The sequence below is a fragment of the Ambystoma mexicanum genome, chromosome 3p (genome assembly GCF_040938575.1).
Source record: "Ambystoma mexicanum isolate Mex_15411 chromosome 3p, UKY_AmexF1_1, whole genome shotgun sequence".
NCBI lineage: Eukaryota > Metazoa > Chordata > Amphibia > Caudata > Ambystomatidae > Ambystoma > Ambystoma mexicanum.
In genome coordinates this window covers 264,616,597-264,631,740 of record NC_090925.1, presented here as the reverse complement: position 1 = coordinate 264,631,740, position 15,144 = coordinate 264,616,597, and the positions used below count along the sequence as shown (strand labels likewise).

At 49.7% G+C, this 15,144-nt stretch overlaps 1 protein-coding gene across 8 annotated transcripts in view; it reads right to left on the bottom strand.

The window, feature by feature from the left end:
• The window catches only part of DIDO1 (death inducer-obliterator 1), a 624,211-nt gene that overhangs the window by 66,215 nt on the left and 542,852 nt on the right, over positions 1-15,144 (bottom strand). For all 8 annotated transcript variants that reach the window (XM_069650767.1, XM_069650768.1, XM_069650766.1 and 5 more), the window contains 2 exons: positions 8,884-9,409; positions 7,696-7,849 (listed from right to left, as the gene is read on the bottom strand). In XM_069650767.1, coding sequence (XP_069506868.1) covers positions 7,696-7,849; positions 8,884-9,409 — 680 coding nt within the window. The remainder of the gene's footprint in view (positions 1-7,695; positions 7,850-8,883; positions 9,410-15,144) is intronic.

The following is a 15,144-nucleotide window of genomic DNA, read 5'->3' as shown; positions in this document are numbered from 1 at the left end:
CTTTGCCGCCTTGACCTCCTTGGCGACGACGGCGGGGTCCACCAGACTTGCCTCGTCCTCTGTAGGCTTCCTGAGACGACGAGCGGGCCGATTGACGGTAGGTGGAGAAACCGCCGCCGGAACCCTTGGAGGCGCCCTGGCCTCCGCTGCTCCGAAAGGGCGTCCGTCGTTGTTGCAGAACTCCCAGGGCCCGGGCCGTCTCAGTGTCCGCTTTAATGGCCTGAAGGGAATCGTCCACTGTTTTCCCAAACAGGTTGTTCCCATCGAAGGGCATGTCCAGGACTCTGGTCTGAACGTCTTGACGGAAGTCCGTAGCCTTGAGCCATCCACGCCGCCTAAGGCAAATGCCGTTGCCCAACTGGTGGAACCCAGTGTCGGCGATGTCCGTCGCAACGGTAATGGCGTGGTCCGAAGCCACCTCACCTTCCTGCAGGATCTCCAGGGCCTCTGTCCTCTTGTCGTCCGGCAGGAAGTCCAGCAGGGGAGCCAGTTTGTACCAGAGCTCCCTGTCATAGCGGGCCACGATAGCCAAGGCGTTGGCCGCTTTAATCGTCGTCGCTGCCGACGAGATGACTCTGCGTCCCATAGCGTCCAATTTCTTTCCCTCACCGTCCGGTGGGGAAGTCGATGTGGAGGCCGCACCTCCCCCCGCTTTCTTCCTGGCCGCCGCGGAGACGACGGAGTCCGGGGTAGGCTGCGCCCGGAGGCACGACGGAGTCCGGGGTAGGCTGCGCCCGGAGGCACAGGGGGGCCGTGTCCGGGACCCGGTACTTCTTCTCGTACCGGTCTCTTCTAGCTGGCGTCGTGGAAGGGTTCTTGAGGAGGGTGGGGCCCTCATCCCAAATGTCGTCCAATAGAGGCACCGAGAGGACCGTCTTCCTCTTGGCCTCGCGCCGCTGATAAAGGAAACCTTCCTCCTTCTTCTCCTCAGGGCAGAGTTGGAAAAGCTCGGATGCCCTGGTGATCATGGAGTGGAACGATCCAATCTCGTCGGGCGGAGGAGCCCTGGTGGGAGGCGACGACGGTACATCTTCGTCGTATACCTCGTCGTCCGTACCCGTCGCTGCCGTGTCAGTCCCCGTATCATCCCCTCGGGTGGACGGGGAGGAGGGCTGGACGGGAGCGACGGCTGAAAAGGAGGTGAGGGTGGATCCTTCTTTTCTTAGTAGGGGGAACACCAGAAGGTCCCGGTTCTGGGTCCCCCGACGGGAGAGGTTCCTCCGTCGGCAACGGTAGTCTCGTCCTTAACTCTGAGCATAAGGACTGTATAGCCAACAAAATGGCCGCCGAGTTGTCTTGCGGTGCTGGCAGAGGGGAATCCGACGGGCGATCAGGGGCCCCGTCGGTACCCTCGATGTCGTCGTCACCTGCGTCGGGATCCATCCCGACGGGCCGGTCTTCTTCCATGCCAAGGCCGTGGCTTAAGACCTCGACCAATTCCTCCTCCGAGGTTGAAGCCGGATCTACGACGCCCTGCCCCTTCTCTTCCCCTCGGGGGATTTCACGGGGGTCCTATCGATGGGCACAAAAGAGGACTCCCTCCGAGGTGGCAGGGAGACTGAGCCCCGAGGTCGCCACCACTGGTGTAGCCAGCACAAGCTGAGCCAGGGCCGCCGCGACAGTTTCGATAGAGGGCTTGGCCGGATGGATTAAGGCCTTCACCACCTTAGGTGCGCTCACCGCCTTATCCTTGAGGGGGGGGGCACCGCCACGCTCCCCCTCCGCCTTCGAGCTCGACCGGGGCCTCTCCAGGAGCTTCGCCGGGTGCTCGGCCTTCCGCTTACCCGACCCAGAGCGTTGGCTCGTGGTTGATGGTGCCGGGGAGGGTGCGCCCTGCCTGGCGCCCGTAGAGCCGACTGTTCGGCGCTCCCGGTGCCAGCGGACTCGCGGTGCTTGGCCTTATGTTGGACCCCCGTCGCCGGGGCGTCCTCAAAGGTCTTAGAAGACCGCTCGGATTTCTTCTTCTCGCCGGACGGGCTCTTCCCTTCTAGCCAGTTGGTGAGACGTTGATGGCGGTCCTTCCTGGTCCGCTCCGACATGTTGCCGCAAAACGCACAGTCCTTCTCCACATGCGTCTTGTCCTCATGTAGGCAGTAGAGACAAAAAGAGTGTTCGTCCTCCTTGAAGACGTTCTGCAGCTGGCATCCAGGGCAGATCCTGAACAGCTTTCCGGGCGTCGAGCTTCCCTTCTCCTGCCATGACCGGGCCTGAGAAACTTCTGGAGTCCTCCAAAAGCGTAGCTCGACGAAATCTTCACCCTTGAGGGGCGCAGACGAATCCGACACGGGTCCCCGTTGATCGGATAGAGAGTCGGTGGAGCTTGAGGCTCTTTTGACCGAAAAAACGAAGTTTTTGAGAAAAAACGTGAAAAAATAGCACTAACGCTCGAGAGCAATAGCACGAGGATCCCAACACATGAACGTGCGGTAGAAATCTGAAGATGGCTGCCAGAGGCGGTGCTTAGGTAGAGGGCAGTCATTGGCTGTGGTCAGTATGACGCAGAGACCAGTGATTGGTTATTACTACGAAAGAGAGATCAGAAACGAAACTGATACTGGTTTTTTCTTTACCGAGGATTCCCAGCCTGACGACGGGGAATATTCATGAGCATGTGAATCCATGCCAGACCCCATGCTGGAGAAATACCATAATCATTTAGAATACACCAAACCTGGAGGACGTTTACCCTAGGTATATGGGGTGCTTCTGCAGGTACACTGCAATTTAAATTGAAAAGCACAATGGACTCAGTCCACGTGGCAGCATAAGGAAAAGTAAAGTAATACCTAAAGAAATAATTTACACTAGGAGCATGTACAGGAATGACTAATGGTATATTGGCCAAGACTATTTTTAAATTTTTGTGCGCGCTTTGATGCATTAAAAGTAGTTGACAAGGTTTTAGTTATCGTGTTTTCTGCTATAGCTATGAATTGGCTCAACGGTTTCTATTTTTGCACATTGTGTATATTATGCAACCTTTTATCCCAGTCATGTTTACAACTGTTTGCACTTCTTGTTCTGATGCACGGATTGACCAGGTAATAGTTACTGCGATCTATGTTATACCTAGGAATTTACATCAGTCTCTGTTTTGCACAATTATTGTGTATACCATGCGAACTTTTGCACAAGTCATGTTTACAACGTTTAGATCTGTCTTTAAGTACTGATTAGCTAGGCTAGCAGCACGGTTATCCTGGCTTGAACTTGTAGGACTTGTGAATGTATATTTCGCATGGTCACTGTTTTGTTAATTTATTTGACCAGATGTATGGAGTGGTCCATTTTCATACTTGATTGTTGTGCATCAATTTGTGGCAATGCATTATTTATATTTAGTATGTGTTTGTGGTTTTAGATCTTTTGATAAATAAAATGCGATTTATTATTTGAGTATGGCCAATCATCGATTCCTGAATGAGCTCCAGTATTAGATTACAATTATTTCTCAGAATTAACTAATTCTCGTCGTGAGGCACCAGTTTGTGCTTGCATTATCCGATACAAAGACCATGACAAATTAGCACACTTGCTAACTGTTTGTGCGAGGGAGACCATGCTCAAAAATAATATCAATAGAAGAATGAATGCTGAATAAACTGGCCCTAATAAAAGACGCTTCATTGCTTCCTTCACTCGCACTACTTTTTGCACATACTAGGCGTGATATCTTGCCATTTCACCGCATGTTTTGACTGGGACTGGTGTGCAGCATTTTTGCCTTTTTATGAAATCTGAATGACAACACTCTCGAACCTAAAATACGTTTCGGTTTCAAGTAAGGATATTGTTTGCGCACACTTCACGTATGTGTGGCATCGTTATTTCGCAGTTAAGATGCCTTGTACGTGGATCTTGAAATTCAGGAGGGCAAATGCCTGAAAAACGCTCTTTAAAAGTAGTATGCCCTTGACTGCAGAAGGCTTTGTACACCAGTGCGTTTAACATTGCACTCCCCCAGTAGCAGATGTTCGCACTGGCTGCCAACAGTAACGTCAGGACTGGATGAACTTGGTCTGAGCAGTTTTATTGTGTGATTACAGCTGCTTAAAAGCATTTTTAGAGGAAGAAATGTATTGGAAGTTTTAACTGGAAGCAAGAACACCATAACCGGCGAAGCCTGCTGCAGGTGGTACAGTACATTTGTGGGAAAGAGTGGGGGGGATCAATGGGTGTTCAGACTGCTAAGCACATGGTGCCTTGAGGTGGATGAAATGTGCACTTAAGGTTCCAATAGAAGCCTACGATCCTTGCGAGGAAGGAAGGGCCAACACTTAGTTGGCTAATAAGCAACATCAGATTTATGATCATGGCTATGACCTTCCTGGGAAGCAACAGTTCTTTTTTCAGTCATGAGCTGTTTCGGAAGCTGTTGATCCATTTCAGGCAAAAACGTATTGTACCCAGACGATCTGCTGCAAAAGAACTTCAATAAGGACTAACCAGCATAACTAACTGGCCTCTCATCTGAGCAAGCTGAAGGGAAGGTGAATTCTGCAAAAAGGTACGGCAGATGTTAAGATGTACTTTTCACATGTGCTCAGGGAAGGCAGTTTTTGTACAGGCGTGACTCAATGTTGACTACTGTAAAACAGTCCTGCTGAGACAGGCAAGGGCTTAGTCCTTTGTACAATAGGGATCCAGAATTCAGTATCCTCTGCAGCAAATTGTTAATCCGATTGCTGCCCTTCAGTAAACGGACAAATGACTTATGCATACAAGATAATAGAGATCAGGGACATGCTTCCAATCTTACAACGACCAGGTGCAACCGCAAAACAAGGAATGCTTTTGGTAACAAATGGCTGCATGAGAGACTGAATAAGTCTCACACTAGTAAGCACTGATTGCCCTTTCAGAAGAGCAAAGCGCAGCAGCAGCAATTCCAAGTAGATCCAGCAGGCAGAGTGCCTCAGTGGTAACTTTTACACCGTTTGTCACGTCTGTTCTGGCTTATTCACCATTCCTTGGATTCTCCTTTTACTGTATTTTCAATAGCCTGCTGTATCCCATGATTGGGGAGGGGTCTGGGGAGGAGCAGGATGGAGGCCAGGTTTTCTTAAAGTATTGCAAAAATTTCTCAGTGTACAAAGGCTACATTACAAAATACAACTCCACATTGCAGTATTTTCAGAACCATTCAACAAACTAAACAGGAAGCATAATAAAAGTGATGCTGCACTTAAATGTTAGCACACGTTGAACTCCTGATAAAGTCAGACAGGTAAATTTTGAGTGTTCCAGTGAGGAAGCCTGCAAGTAGTATACATAATTATGCCCAAGGACCTTTTAAAAAAAAAAAAAAAAGAAAAAAAAGCAGGATGATGCAGAGTTGAATCGAGTAGCAGGGTTTGCTGAATAGCACCAAACTTGGCGGTTCTAGGATTGACACCTTACCTGGGCCGCTTCACAAACAGCTTGGCATCCTCAGAAAATAAACACCTTTCCGTCGTTTCAATTTCTTGCAGAGTCGCTGCTTTTGCAAAATGCACATAATTTGCAGCCAGCCATCAGTTATGTTGGTCAGTCATTTCTTTTGGCGAACATACCAAATAGGCAACAACATGTGATAAGTTGTCTCATGAATACATACTCGTCCAGCATACATGGCGTAGCACTGAATGGTATATAGTAGATAAATATTTTTGGCACTGTCATCACATCACACAATGTAATTACACTTTTTTGTACTCCACGAATAGGGTGACTTTCCCGCCTCCTCTGTTGACATTTAAGAAATGTAAATCTCAGTAACCCCTCATCACGGCTGCATCCTCAGACTGCTTCACTATTCCCTGCCTAGTTTACTGCCCACAAAAGCAGCCATTTACCCAGTTCCACAGCTCAGTAAGTTAAGCACACACTGCAATGATCGGGTCGGCCTGCAGGGTCCAGGATCGGAGCCTGACAGATCGGCACAGCTTGCCATCAATTCATAGAGTGCCATTAAAATTGGTTCCATTAGTGCCATTAAACCACAAAAAAGCGGTATCAAGCACTATATAATAACCAAGTCACAATTGTGAATGCCTCTGCCATGTTACAAAAGGCAGCAGCAGCAACAGATGTAGTAAGTAGGTAGTCAATTCTACGCCTGAGAACCGAAGCTAGAAAACTAGTTAGTTCCCTCTATGCATTTAGTTTGTCTGTAAATCTAACAGTCCATGTCTTATCTTCAGATTTTTTTAGCATTGGGTATCAGTAAAAATTTCAGAAATGTTAATTCAGTTTACCATACACTATAGTTTTTTTAAAATACATCAGACTTCTTTAACCCCAAGCAACACTAGCTGCATCCCAACTGCTACTCTTTCAGGCAGCTTTAGACAAAGATCATTCTCATTGACGCAGTCTTCCCCCTTTCCCTCCCACACTCTGACCGCCCTCCATTGGCCCCCTTATCCTCACACTCCAGCGAGGCAAAAAACCTTGGTGTCATCTTCGACTCTCTCTCCTCACATCACGGCCCTTGACAAGAAGGCCCACTTTCAGCAGCACCTCCTGAGGCATTCTACCTTTTATCACCTTCCCACAGAAACTCAATGTCTCCAGAGCTCTGGTTTTCTCCAAGCTGGACTACTGCAACAGCCTCTTCCTCAATCTGCCTAACTCCTCCCTTTGCCCCCTTCAACTAATCCAGAACAGGACTGCAAGACTTCTCAGCCCCAAAATCTCTCCACTGGCTCACGGTTGCTGCAAGGATCAAGTTCAAGACCCTCTGCATCATCGATAAGGCTTTCTGAGGCCTGGGACCCCGCAACATCTAAACCACTCCTCACTGCTAGAGCCATACCGTCATCTAGCTCCAACTCTCTGCAGATCAGTTGCTTTTCTAAGGAAAGCGTGGGGGGGGAGATCTCTCCTCTGAAGGTGCCTCCCACTGGAATGGCCTCCCTGCCCCCCAGACTTGAGCCGGATCTCCTTAAGTTTCGGAAGCTTCTCAAGACCTTCCTTTCATCTTCTTCCTTCCCTCTCCCCCTCCACTGCCAAAGCCCCATCTGCCCTTGACTGGCTGTCTGGTTCCTTCAGTCTTACAGGGCACCAGGCCTCCCTACTCCAGTCTACCCATGCACTTGCCTAGTAGGATCGTTTGTTTTGTCCTCCCCGTTCCCCCGCCCTCTTGCCTTGTTGCGCCTCAAAACACAGTTGTATAGGCACATTGTAAATACCCAATAAATACAAATGGAAAAAATGCACCTGCCCATGGGCTAGTAAACATTTTTACTCTTGAGAAGTAAGAAATGATGTACTGTATGTAAATAATTGAGGTGGCGAGTGACTGTTGGCCGTCTAGTAGCTTGCATCTTCTATTTTTGCTCCCACTTTCCTACACAGTATTACAACCTGTGTGGAAAAGCATACATGACCCAGCACTGCTCAGGAGGCTGCAGATTCCGTTCCCATTTTTGTATATCCTGGACTTCCCATCTCAATTTACCTTCATTTAAAGGAACCTCCCACTAATATGGCTTTCTATCAACATTCATACTACTGTATGTGCTACGACTGCCTCCCAGGCCTGCTGAGTTCCTCATATAAAAAAACGATACAATTTCTTAAGTGCAGCAAAAAAAACCCAAGAACTTTAAACCACCAGCTAACTTTCTATATTAGCTTTACAGAGAATGACAGACAAATTTGATACATTTAAAAATTACAGCATTTAGAAGGATTTAAAAGGTCACTGCTAACCTCATCAAGATAGTCAATAGACCCCGAAACAGGGTATGCTTTAGTGACAAACTTGGCTACACTCTGCATGTTAATGAATCCTTTCCAGATGGTGCCGAGTCGAGAGAGAAAAAGGGAAGTATCGCCATCCTGTGGGGACCGGGATGCTGAGATGCTGCAAAATGAAACCATAAAAAAAAACAGGTCAACATATTTACTACACGTGTGGGAAAGTGGTAGCTCTTCGAAATTCCATGCACGAGATTCTCAACCAATTTATAATTTAAATCTAAAAGACGAGTGTGGCTAGATTAACAAAGCCTCCAAATTAGGACTAGTGACTGGGGAGATACTGGGACTGCAGTAAATGTGTGTCATCTATACAATAACAAATACACTGTCATTGAATGATAAAGTTCCATATTAAACGTCACAGTTGCATTTTCGCAAACATGCTTTTTGCCTAAAAAGAAGCACTAGATCTCAACTTCCTTGGCCAACTATGCAACAATATTAGTTGAAATAAAATGTGTAGGGTTTTGTTGGAGATCACTACTTTGTAGAGTTTATCCTATAGCCTTCTACACTAGTTGTACATCAGCCCTCAATACATGGCGGTACTGTTCACCATAAACGACTACCCCATGGGGCAACCAAAGCACATGAATGACTAGGACATGGACCCACATATGCCAGCAGACTGGGTGGGAATAAGTAGATTGCAGCCTACAAAAAGTGTGCCCTTGTTGCTAGTGCTTTCAGCATTTCCGCACTTCAATGGCAGGAATATCCAGCATAAAAGCGGGTACAAGAAACCACCTACAAGGTCAGAACTTGGAAAGACGAGGACGTCATGAATAAACAAGACTGCAGGTCCCACAAACTACACGTTGACACAACTACGTCCTGGTGACCGGTTTTTAGGTTTGACTCAGATCTTCGAAAGGCTATCGTTTCCAAAACTTTAATACCAGTTCAACCAGCACAGTGCAATCTTTGCCCCACTGTTCCCTTTACCTGCTCCCCCAGAAGAGGTCATGAAATACCACCAGAACGTAATCTTTTATACAGCTAGGAGACTAATTCAGCTGCCCCAAAAAAAATGACTCATTTAAACATTACTTCCCTTATGGTGGGTACTCTAAAAAAATACAAAACGGCACCAGTGATAATAAAAATGTATGTGTTTTGCAGATAATTATTACGCACTTGAGATTCAGTGACGAAGATGGTAAGTATCTTGGATCCAACGATGAAGATGGCTTCATTAGAATGGATTTGGGAGCTGCAAATGTGGTTGAAGTTTGTTTAGGCATTTCTGATTTTGTTTCTTCCACAGCAGCCTTGTCTCTTGCAGGACTGGAAGAGGGATCTGGTGCAGGGGTCATGGTGGCAGGAGGTCGGTTCAGTGCGGTTCTCGGATCCCTGCCAGACACCGTTACAGTAGTCCTTACTCCCGCAGCACTAGTGTCAGGATAGAAAGGGCCTTGTCTGGGGAGAGAGGATTCTGTACTGGTGGAACCCTGTGGGAGAGAAACCTTTTCTACTTTGGGCTGAGAGCCCGTGTCATTCGAACTAGAAACATTCTCTGCAGTTTCAGATCCGTCTGGAGTAGAATGGCCAGCAGCTGTGGATGTAGAACTTTCAGTCTTTGTTCTCAGCTCTGTCTTTTTAGCAGGCGCCAGAGTTTTGTGTCTTCTTGGTACTACATCGTCTTCAGAGACAGACATTTGACCTGTGAAGAAAAGACTCAAGTTGTACTTGCATACGATGGTATTTTGAGAGAAAGAGAATCTTTAAAGTAGAGAAAACAATCAAAACTCACATTTAAAAAACTCTTGGCAACCCCTGGGCAAACTCTCCCCCCCCCCCCCCCCTCTCCGACACAGAAAAAACCTAGGCTGCGCTATGGACTCTGGCCTAACCCTCTCCCGTCAGATCAACAATGTGTCTAAAAGTTGTCACTACCATCTTAAACATCTCAGACGCATCTTTCCCTACCTCTCCTTCCCGAACAGACTTGCCGCTGTTATGTCTATTGTGAATGTTGAGACTGGACTATGCCAACTCCCTAACTAAGAGTTCCCACATACCATCTTAATAAACTCCAAAGAGTACAAAAAGCTGCTGCTAAACTGCTCCTCGCACTAGGTCCACGAGACCAGACCTCTCCAGCTCTCCAAACCCTCCACTGGCTCCCAGTTGGACGAAGGGCCACTTTCAAGACCCTGTGTGCATCACTCACCGTGCAGTGCACAAGACCGGCCCATTAAACCTGCAAGAAAATTTAAAACCATACCTGCAACCCCGCACCCTGAGATCAAGCACTGCCCTCCTTTTAGTGATCCCAACCACTGTCAGGATCGGAGGATCAGCCTTCTAAACCTTGGCCCCCAACTCTGGAACTCGCTACCGCCACATATTCCACACACCCAAAACTATGTTATTATGCAATGCTCTAAAAACATGGCTTTCCATAACACCAATCTCAACCTTCCGAAGCAATTGAATTTCTAACAACCCAATGACTAAATCCACAATGGAACTCCCAACCATGTCATCAATGAATATACCCACTGATTTGGCTATAAACAACCGTATCCGATTCCAGACTGATCTTTGTGTCACTATGTGGTCTAACCTTAGGCTAGTGTTCCCCGATTGCATAGATCAGACTTATGAGTATTGAAACAAGTACATCCGTATCCCAGAAATGCAGACTAAGGTCGCTATGGTCCCACGTGTTTCGGTGTGTCCACCCCTTTTAGCCCCTGTGTTGTCACTGTGTAATGCCCCCCCCCCACCACCCACCGGCTCCCGTTATATCGCTGTGTACCCCTATGTTCACCTGTCTTATTGCTATTTGCTCAGCCCCGTCTAGTCCCTCTGATGTCTCTATGTGCCCCCCAGCCCCTCTTGTCCCTTGCGTTGTCACTGTGTACCCCTACGCACTGGCTCCCTGTGTATTCATTGTTACCCCTCTGGCCCATGTGCTATGTATGCCCAACTCCTCTGTGCCCCTTTGGTCCCCCATGCTCTCGCTGCGTTTCCCGACCCTCTGGCTCCTTGTACTGTCATAGTATTCCCCTCTGGTTGTACGACAACACCTCCGGCCCATGTGATGGCACCGTGTACCCTTGCCCTCCTGCTCCCTGTGATGTTGCGATGTATCCCCCTATATGCCTACTCCTCTAGTACCTGTGATGTTGGTGTGTGGCCCTCTGTGCCCGTGTGTACCCTTGCCTTTTTGTTCCCCGTGATGTCGCTATGCATCCCTCTGTATGCCCACCCCTCTAGTCCCTGTGATGTCCCGTGTGCTTCGCTGTACCCGTATGTCGCTGTGTACCCCTACCCTCTTGTTCTGTGATATCGCTATATATTCCTCTGTATGCCACCCCACTAGCCCCTCTGTGCCATGTCACTGTGTACCCCGCCGTCCTCTTCCCTGTGATGTCGCTATGTCTCCCTCTGACCCCCCCCCCATCCTGTGGCTTTAAGCCCACCCCCCTCTAGTCAGTGTGAGGTCCTTGAGTGCCCCTAGACCCTGCAGCTCCCATGCTGTTGCTGTGTACGCCTGCCCCCTCTGGTCTTTGCCGATGTATGCCTAGCCCTCTAGTCCCCGCGATGGCGCCGTGTGCCCCTGTGCACCCCATAAATCGCTGTGTACCCCTGCCCTCCTGTTACCAGTGATGTCACTATGTATACCTCTGTATGCCCACCCTTCTAGTCCCCATGATGTTGCTGTGTGCCTGCGTGTCGCTGTGTACTCCTGCCCTCTTGTTCCCCCGTGATCTCACCATGTATCCCTTCAACCCCTGTAAGCCCAGCCCCCTCTAGTTCCTGTGATGTCCCCGAGTGCCCCTACCTCCTCCAGCTCCCATGTAGTTGCTGCGTATGCCTGCCCATCTAGTCCCCGCCGCTTACCCCTCTAACCCGGTCGCTGTATGCCCAGCCTGCTAGTCCCTGTGATGTCCCTATGTGCCCCTTCCTCTACAGCCCTCGTGTTGTCAATGCATACCCCACCCCTCTTGTCCCGTGATGTCCCAGTTTACCCAGCCCCTCATCTCCCCCCGATGTCACTGTACACCCACACCCCTTCAGGTCCCCATGTTTCACTGTTGCCACGAAGATCTAGTCACTCCACAACAAGCCGCCAGTCCACTCTAAGCCCAGCCCCTTGGCTTCTCGTGGTGTTGCTCTGCGCCCCCAGACTCCCACCTGGTTCCCCAAGATATTGCAGTATACCCCCATGCCCCTCTCGTGTCCCATGTAGTCATATGCCCAGCCCCCTCTGGTTCTTTGATGTCGCTGTATACCCCTACCCCTCGAGTCCCGTGATACCTCTCTGCATCTCTGGCACCTGCATGTTTGCTGTTTACCCCTTCATGGCCCTGCGCGATGTTGCTGTGCACCCAGCCCCTCCGGTCCTCATGAACCGTTCCCAGGCAAGCCCTCCTGTCCGTGGCTTAGCACTTGCAGTCTGGATGTCTCTAGACCTAGTGCAGTAGCTAGTCTTCACATTTGCGCTGCTCATGGCCTATGGGAGTGTCTCTGCGTTCTCCCTCATTCCCTTCCTGGTCATCAAGCGCTTCCAAAGCACAAAGGCTCTGGAAAAGCCTACAATACATCCCATTTGATGCCAGAATCGACTTAAAGCTCGTGCTTTCCAAAGCCCATCACGGGCATGATGTGGCTCTTGATACCAACTCAAACCATGCAGAATGGTATTTGTGTCAAAACAAGAAAGGATTCTACCAATACATTTCCTGGTTTTAACTAGTTACAATTATACAGGGAAAGGATAAAAAAAACAGAGCTAAAGCAGTGGCAGTTTATAGCTATATTTGGTTATCATTCATTTTTAGGACAAGAGTTCAGAAGACGAGACATGCCAGTGCTGCCAATTACTTAATGGGTTTTGTGGCCTATAGAGCAATGCTCATTACTAGAGGTTGTATGCGCACAGGTATACATGTATGCTATTTAAACAATGTACCCCTAGCTGGGAAGTAACGAGGGATAAATTAGAAGTTACTCATCGTAGTGACTAACGCACTCTTAGTCCATAGTCCCCTTTCCTCCATACTGTATGGGCGTCCCTTCCAAGGGACAGGAGACGGAACCCTTTTCACCAGAAAAAGCCTTCACCTTTAAATTTAGAGGCGCGCGGGGGCGGGACCGAGGGAGCATGCGCTGCCCTGATGCCACCCTCCGGCGCCACACCTCAGTCCCCATTGACGCGTTGACAATAGATTTAACATTGCCTAATGACACCAGTATTATTAGGGGGGAGGTTGGTGGGACGTATGGAGGAAAGGGGACTATGGACTAAGTACGTTAGTCACTACAGTAACATAATTACTCTTACATCTCGTCCCTTTTCCTCCATTCTGTATGGGTGATTACAACTGATTGTAGCCCCAGGGTGGAGAGGAGACCCTCCTTAAGCAAATAGGTTCCTGAGAACCACCTGTCCGAAAGCATCAGATCTAGAGCCGGCATCCAAACAGTAGTGCTTGCAGAAAGCCGAGGGGGAGGCCCATGAGGCTGCCCTGCTTATTAATTGTCACAATACATGGCGTTGGAATACAATGGCCGTTGCATTGGCCTTGACTGCGTGGGAATGCATGTTGGCCGCGAGTGGCCTGTGCTGACCCTCGTATGCTTCCTTGATGGCAGAGACCATCCAGCGGGATATGGAAGCCTTGGAGGCCTGGTAGCCTGGCCTTGAGCCGCCGAACGTGACGAAAGGGCGTCCGACTTGCGGAAGCCCTTGGTCCTGTCCAAGTAGAATTTTAGGGCACGCCAGACGCATAATACTCTGTGCATCATCCTTGGGATCGTTCAGGAGAAATGCAGATGGAACCTTGGGCAGAAATGCCGGGTGCGTCCACATGACTACTTTGCGCATGTGAAAGGTGGTATATGGTTCAGAGGCGACCAGCGCCTGAATCTCGCTGAGCCAAGGTAAGGCCAACGCTGTCTTGGTGACCAGCCTAATGTCCACAGATGCCATTGGCTGAATTGGTTTGTGCGCCAGGGCTGCCCAAACAGGGTGCAGTCTCTTTACGGGCAGGTAGAGCCTAACAAGACCCGTCAGGTGTTTGAAGATAGGGTTGGAGGATGAAAAGATGCCTTCCTACGCCCCAATGGCTGCAAGGTATGTACGGCAAGTGTCGACCTGTACTCCTGGGTACGCGAGGTGCGCTGAAAAGGAGAGCACCTCATCCAAATTGCAGGCCAAGGGGTTAATTCCCTTGGAGTCTGCCCAGTGGCAGAACCTAGTCCATTGGGTCCTTGTGGCTTTGCTCCTGGCGCCCTGTAGGATAGGATCTCCAGATTGGCCTGTGAGTGGCTAAGGTGCCAAAGCGTTACCTGCTCAGGTACCACGCTGTGAGGACTAGTTTCCCTGGAGCGGTGTGGACGATTCTGCCTCCCTGCTGTGCCAGAAGATGTGCTGGGGCCGTCGGAAGGTTAATCTGGGGCACCTCCAAGAGGCTGAGGAGCTCTGAAATCCATGCCCTGGCCGGCCACCATGGAGCTATCAGAATGATACAGAGTTGGTGAGACTCCTTGATCTCTGTGTTCCAGAGGAGTGGGCGGAAAGGCGTAGGCTTTCATGCCGGTCCACTGTAGGTGAAATGCATCACCCAGCGATCCGGGCCCTGCCCTTGCCAGGATTCGAACTGGGGGCACTTCTTGTGCCAGGTGGCAAAGAGATCCACATGGGGATGACCCCACCTGCTGGAGATCTGAGTAACAAGGTCGCTCAGCTGCCAATCGTAATTGTCCACTCCCAGCCTGCTGAGTCTGTCCGCCTCCAGGTTGGATTCCCCCGAGAGGTGGACTGCCGAGAGGTACATTTTGTTTTCCAAGGCCCATTCCCACATGCTGATCGCCAGTCTGCACAGAGGAGGGGATCTGGTGCCACCCCCTGCCTGTTGACTTAGTACATGCTAGTTCAGTTGTCTGTCTGGATGAGGACAACCTTGCCCCTGAGGAGTGGGAGGAATGCTCGGAGCGCTAGCCAGATGGCGTTCAGCTCCAACCAATTGATGTGGTTTCCTGCTCCTGTTGAGTCCAGGTGCTGTGGACCGAGAGATCGTCCAGGGTGGCTCCGCAGCCCTCGAGCGAAGGGTCTGTTGATGGTGACCTGCAGATGGGGCGGCTGAAAGGGCTTGCCCGTCCATAGATTGCAGTCCATGGACCACCAAGTTAGGTCCGGGCGGAGAGATGGAGGAGCATTGATCATCTCTGATTGTGAGCCCCGCTCCCAATACCATGAGGCCATAAAGTGCAGCTGAATCCTTCTCATCGTTAGTCTCGTGTGCAGCACGGCTAACAGGACCACCACTAATAGACCCAGGAGATGTTGGTACCAACATGCTGAGGTCACCACTCTGCTGTGGAAGTGGGAGGCGGCCCTCTTGATGGCCGAGATCTTCAATTCCGATAGGAAAACCCTCTCGG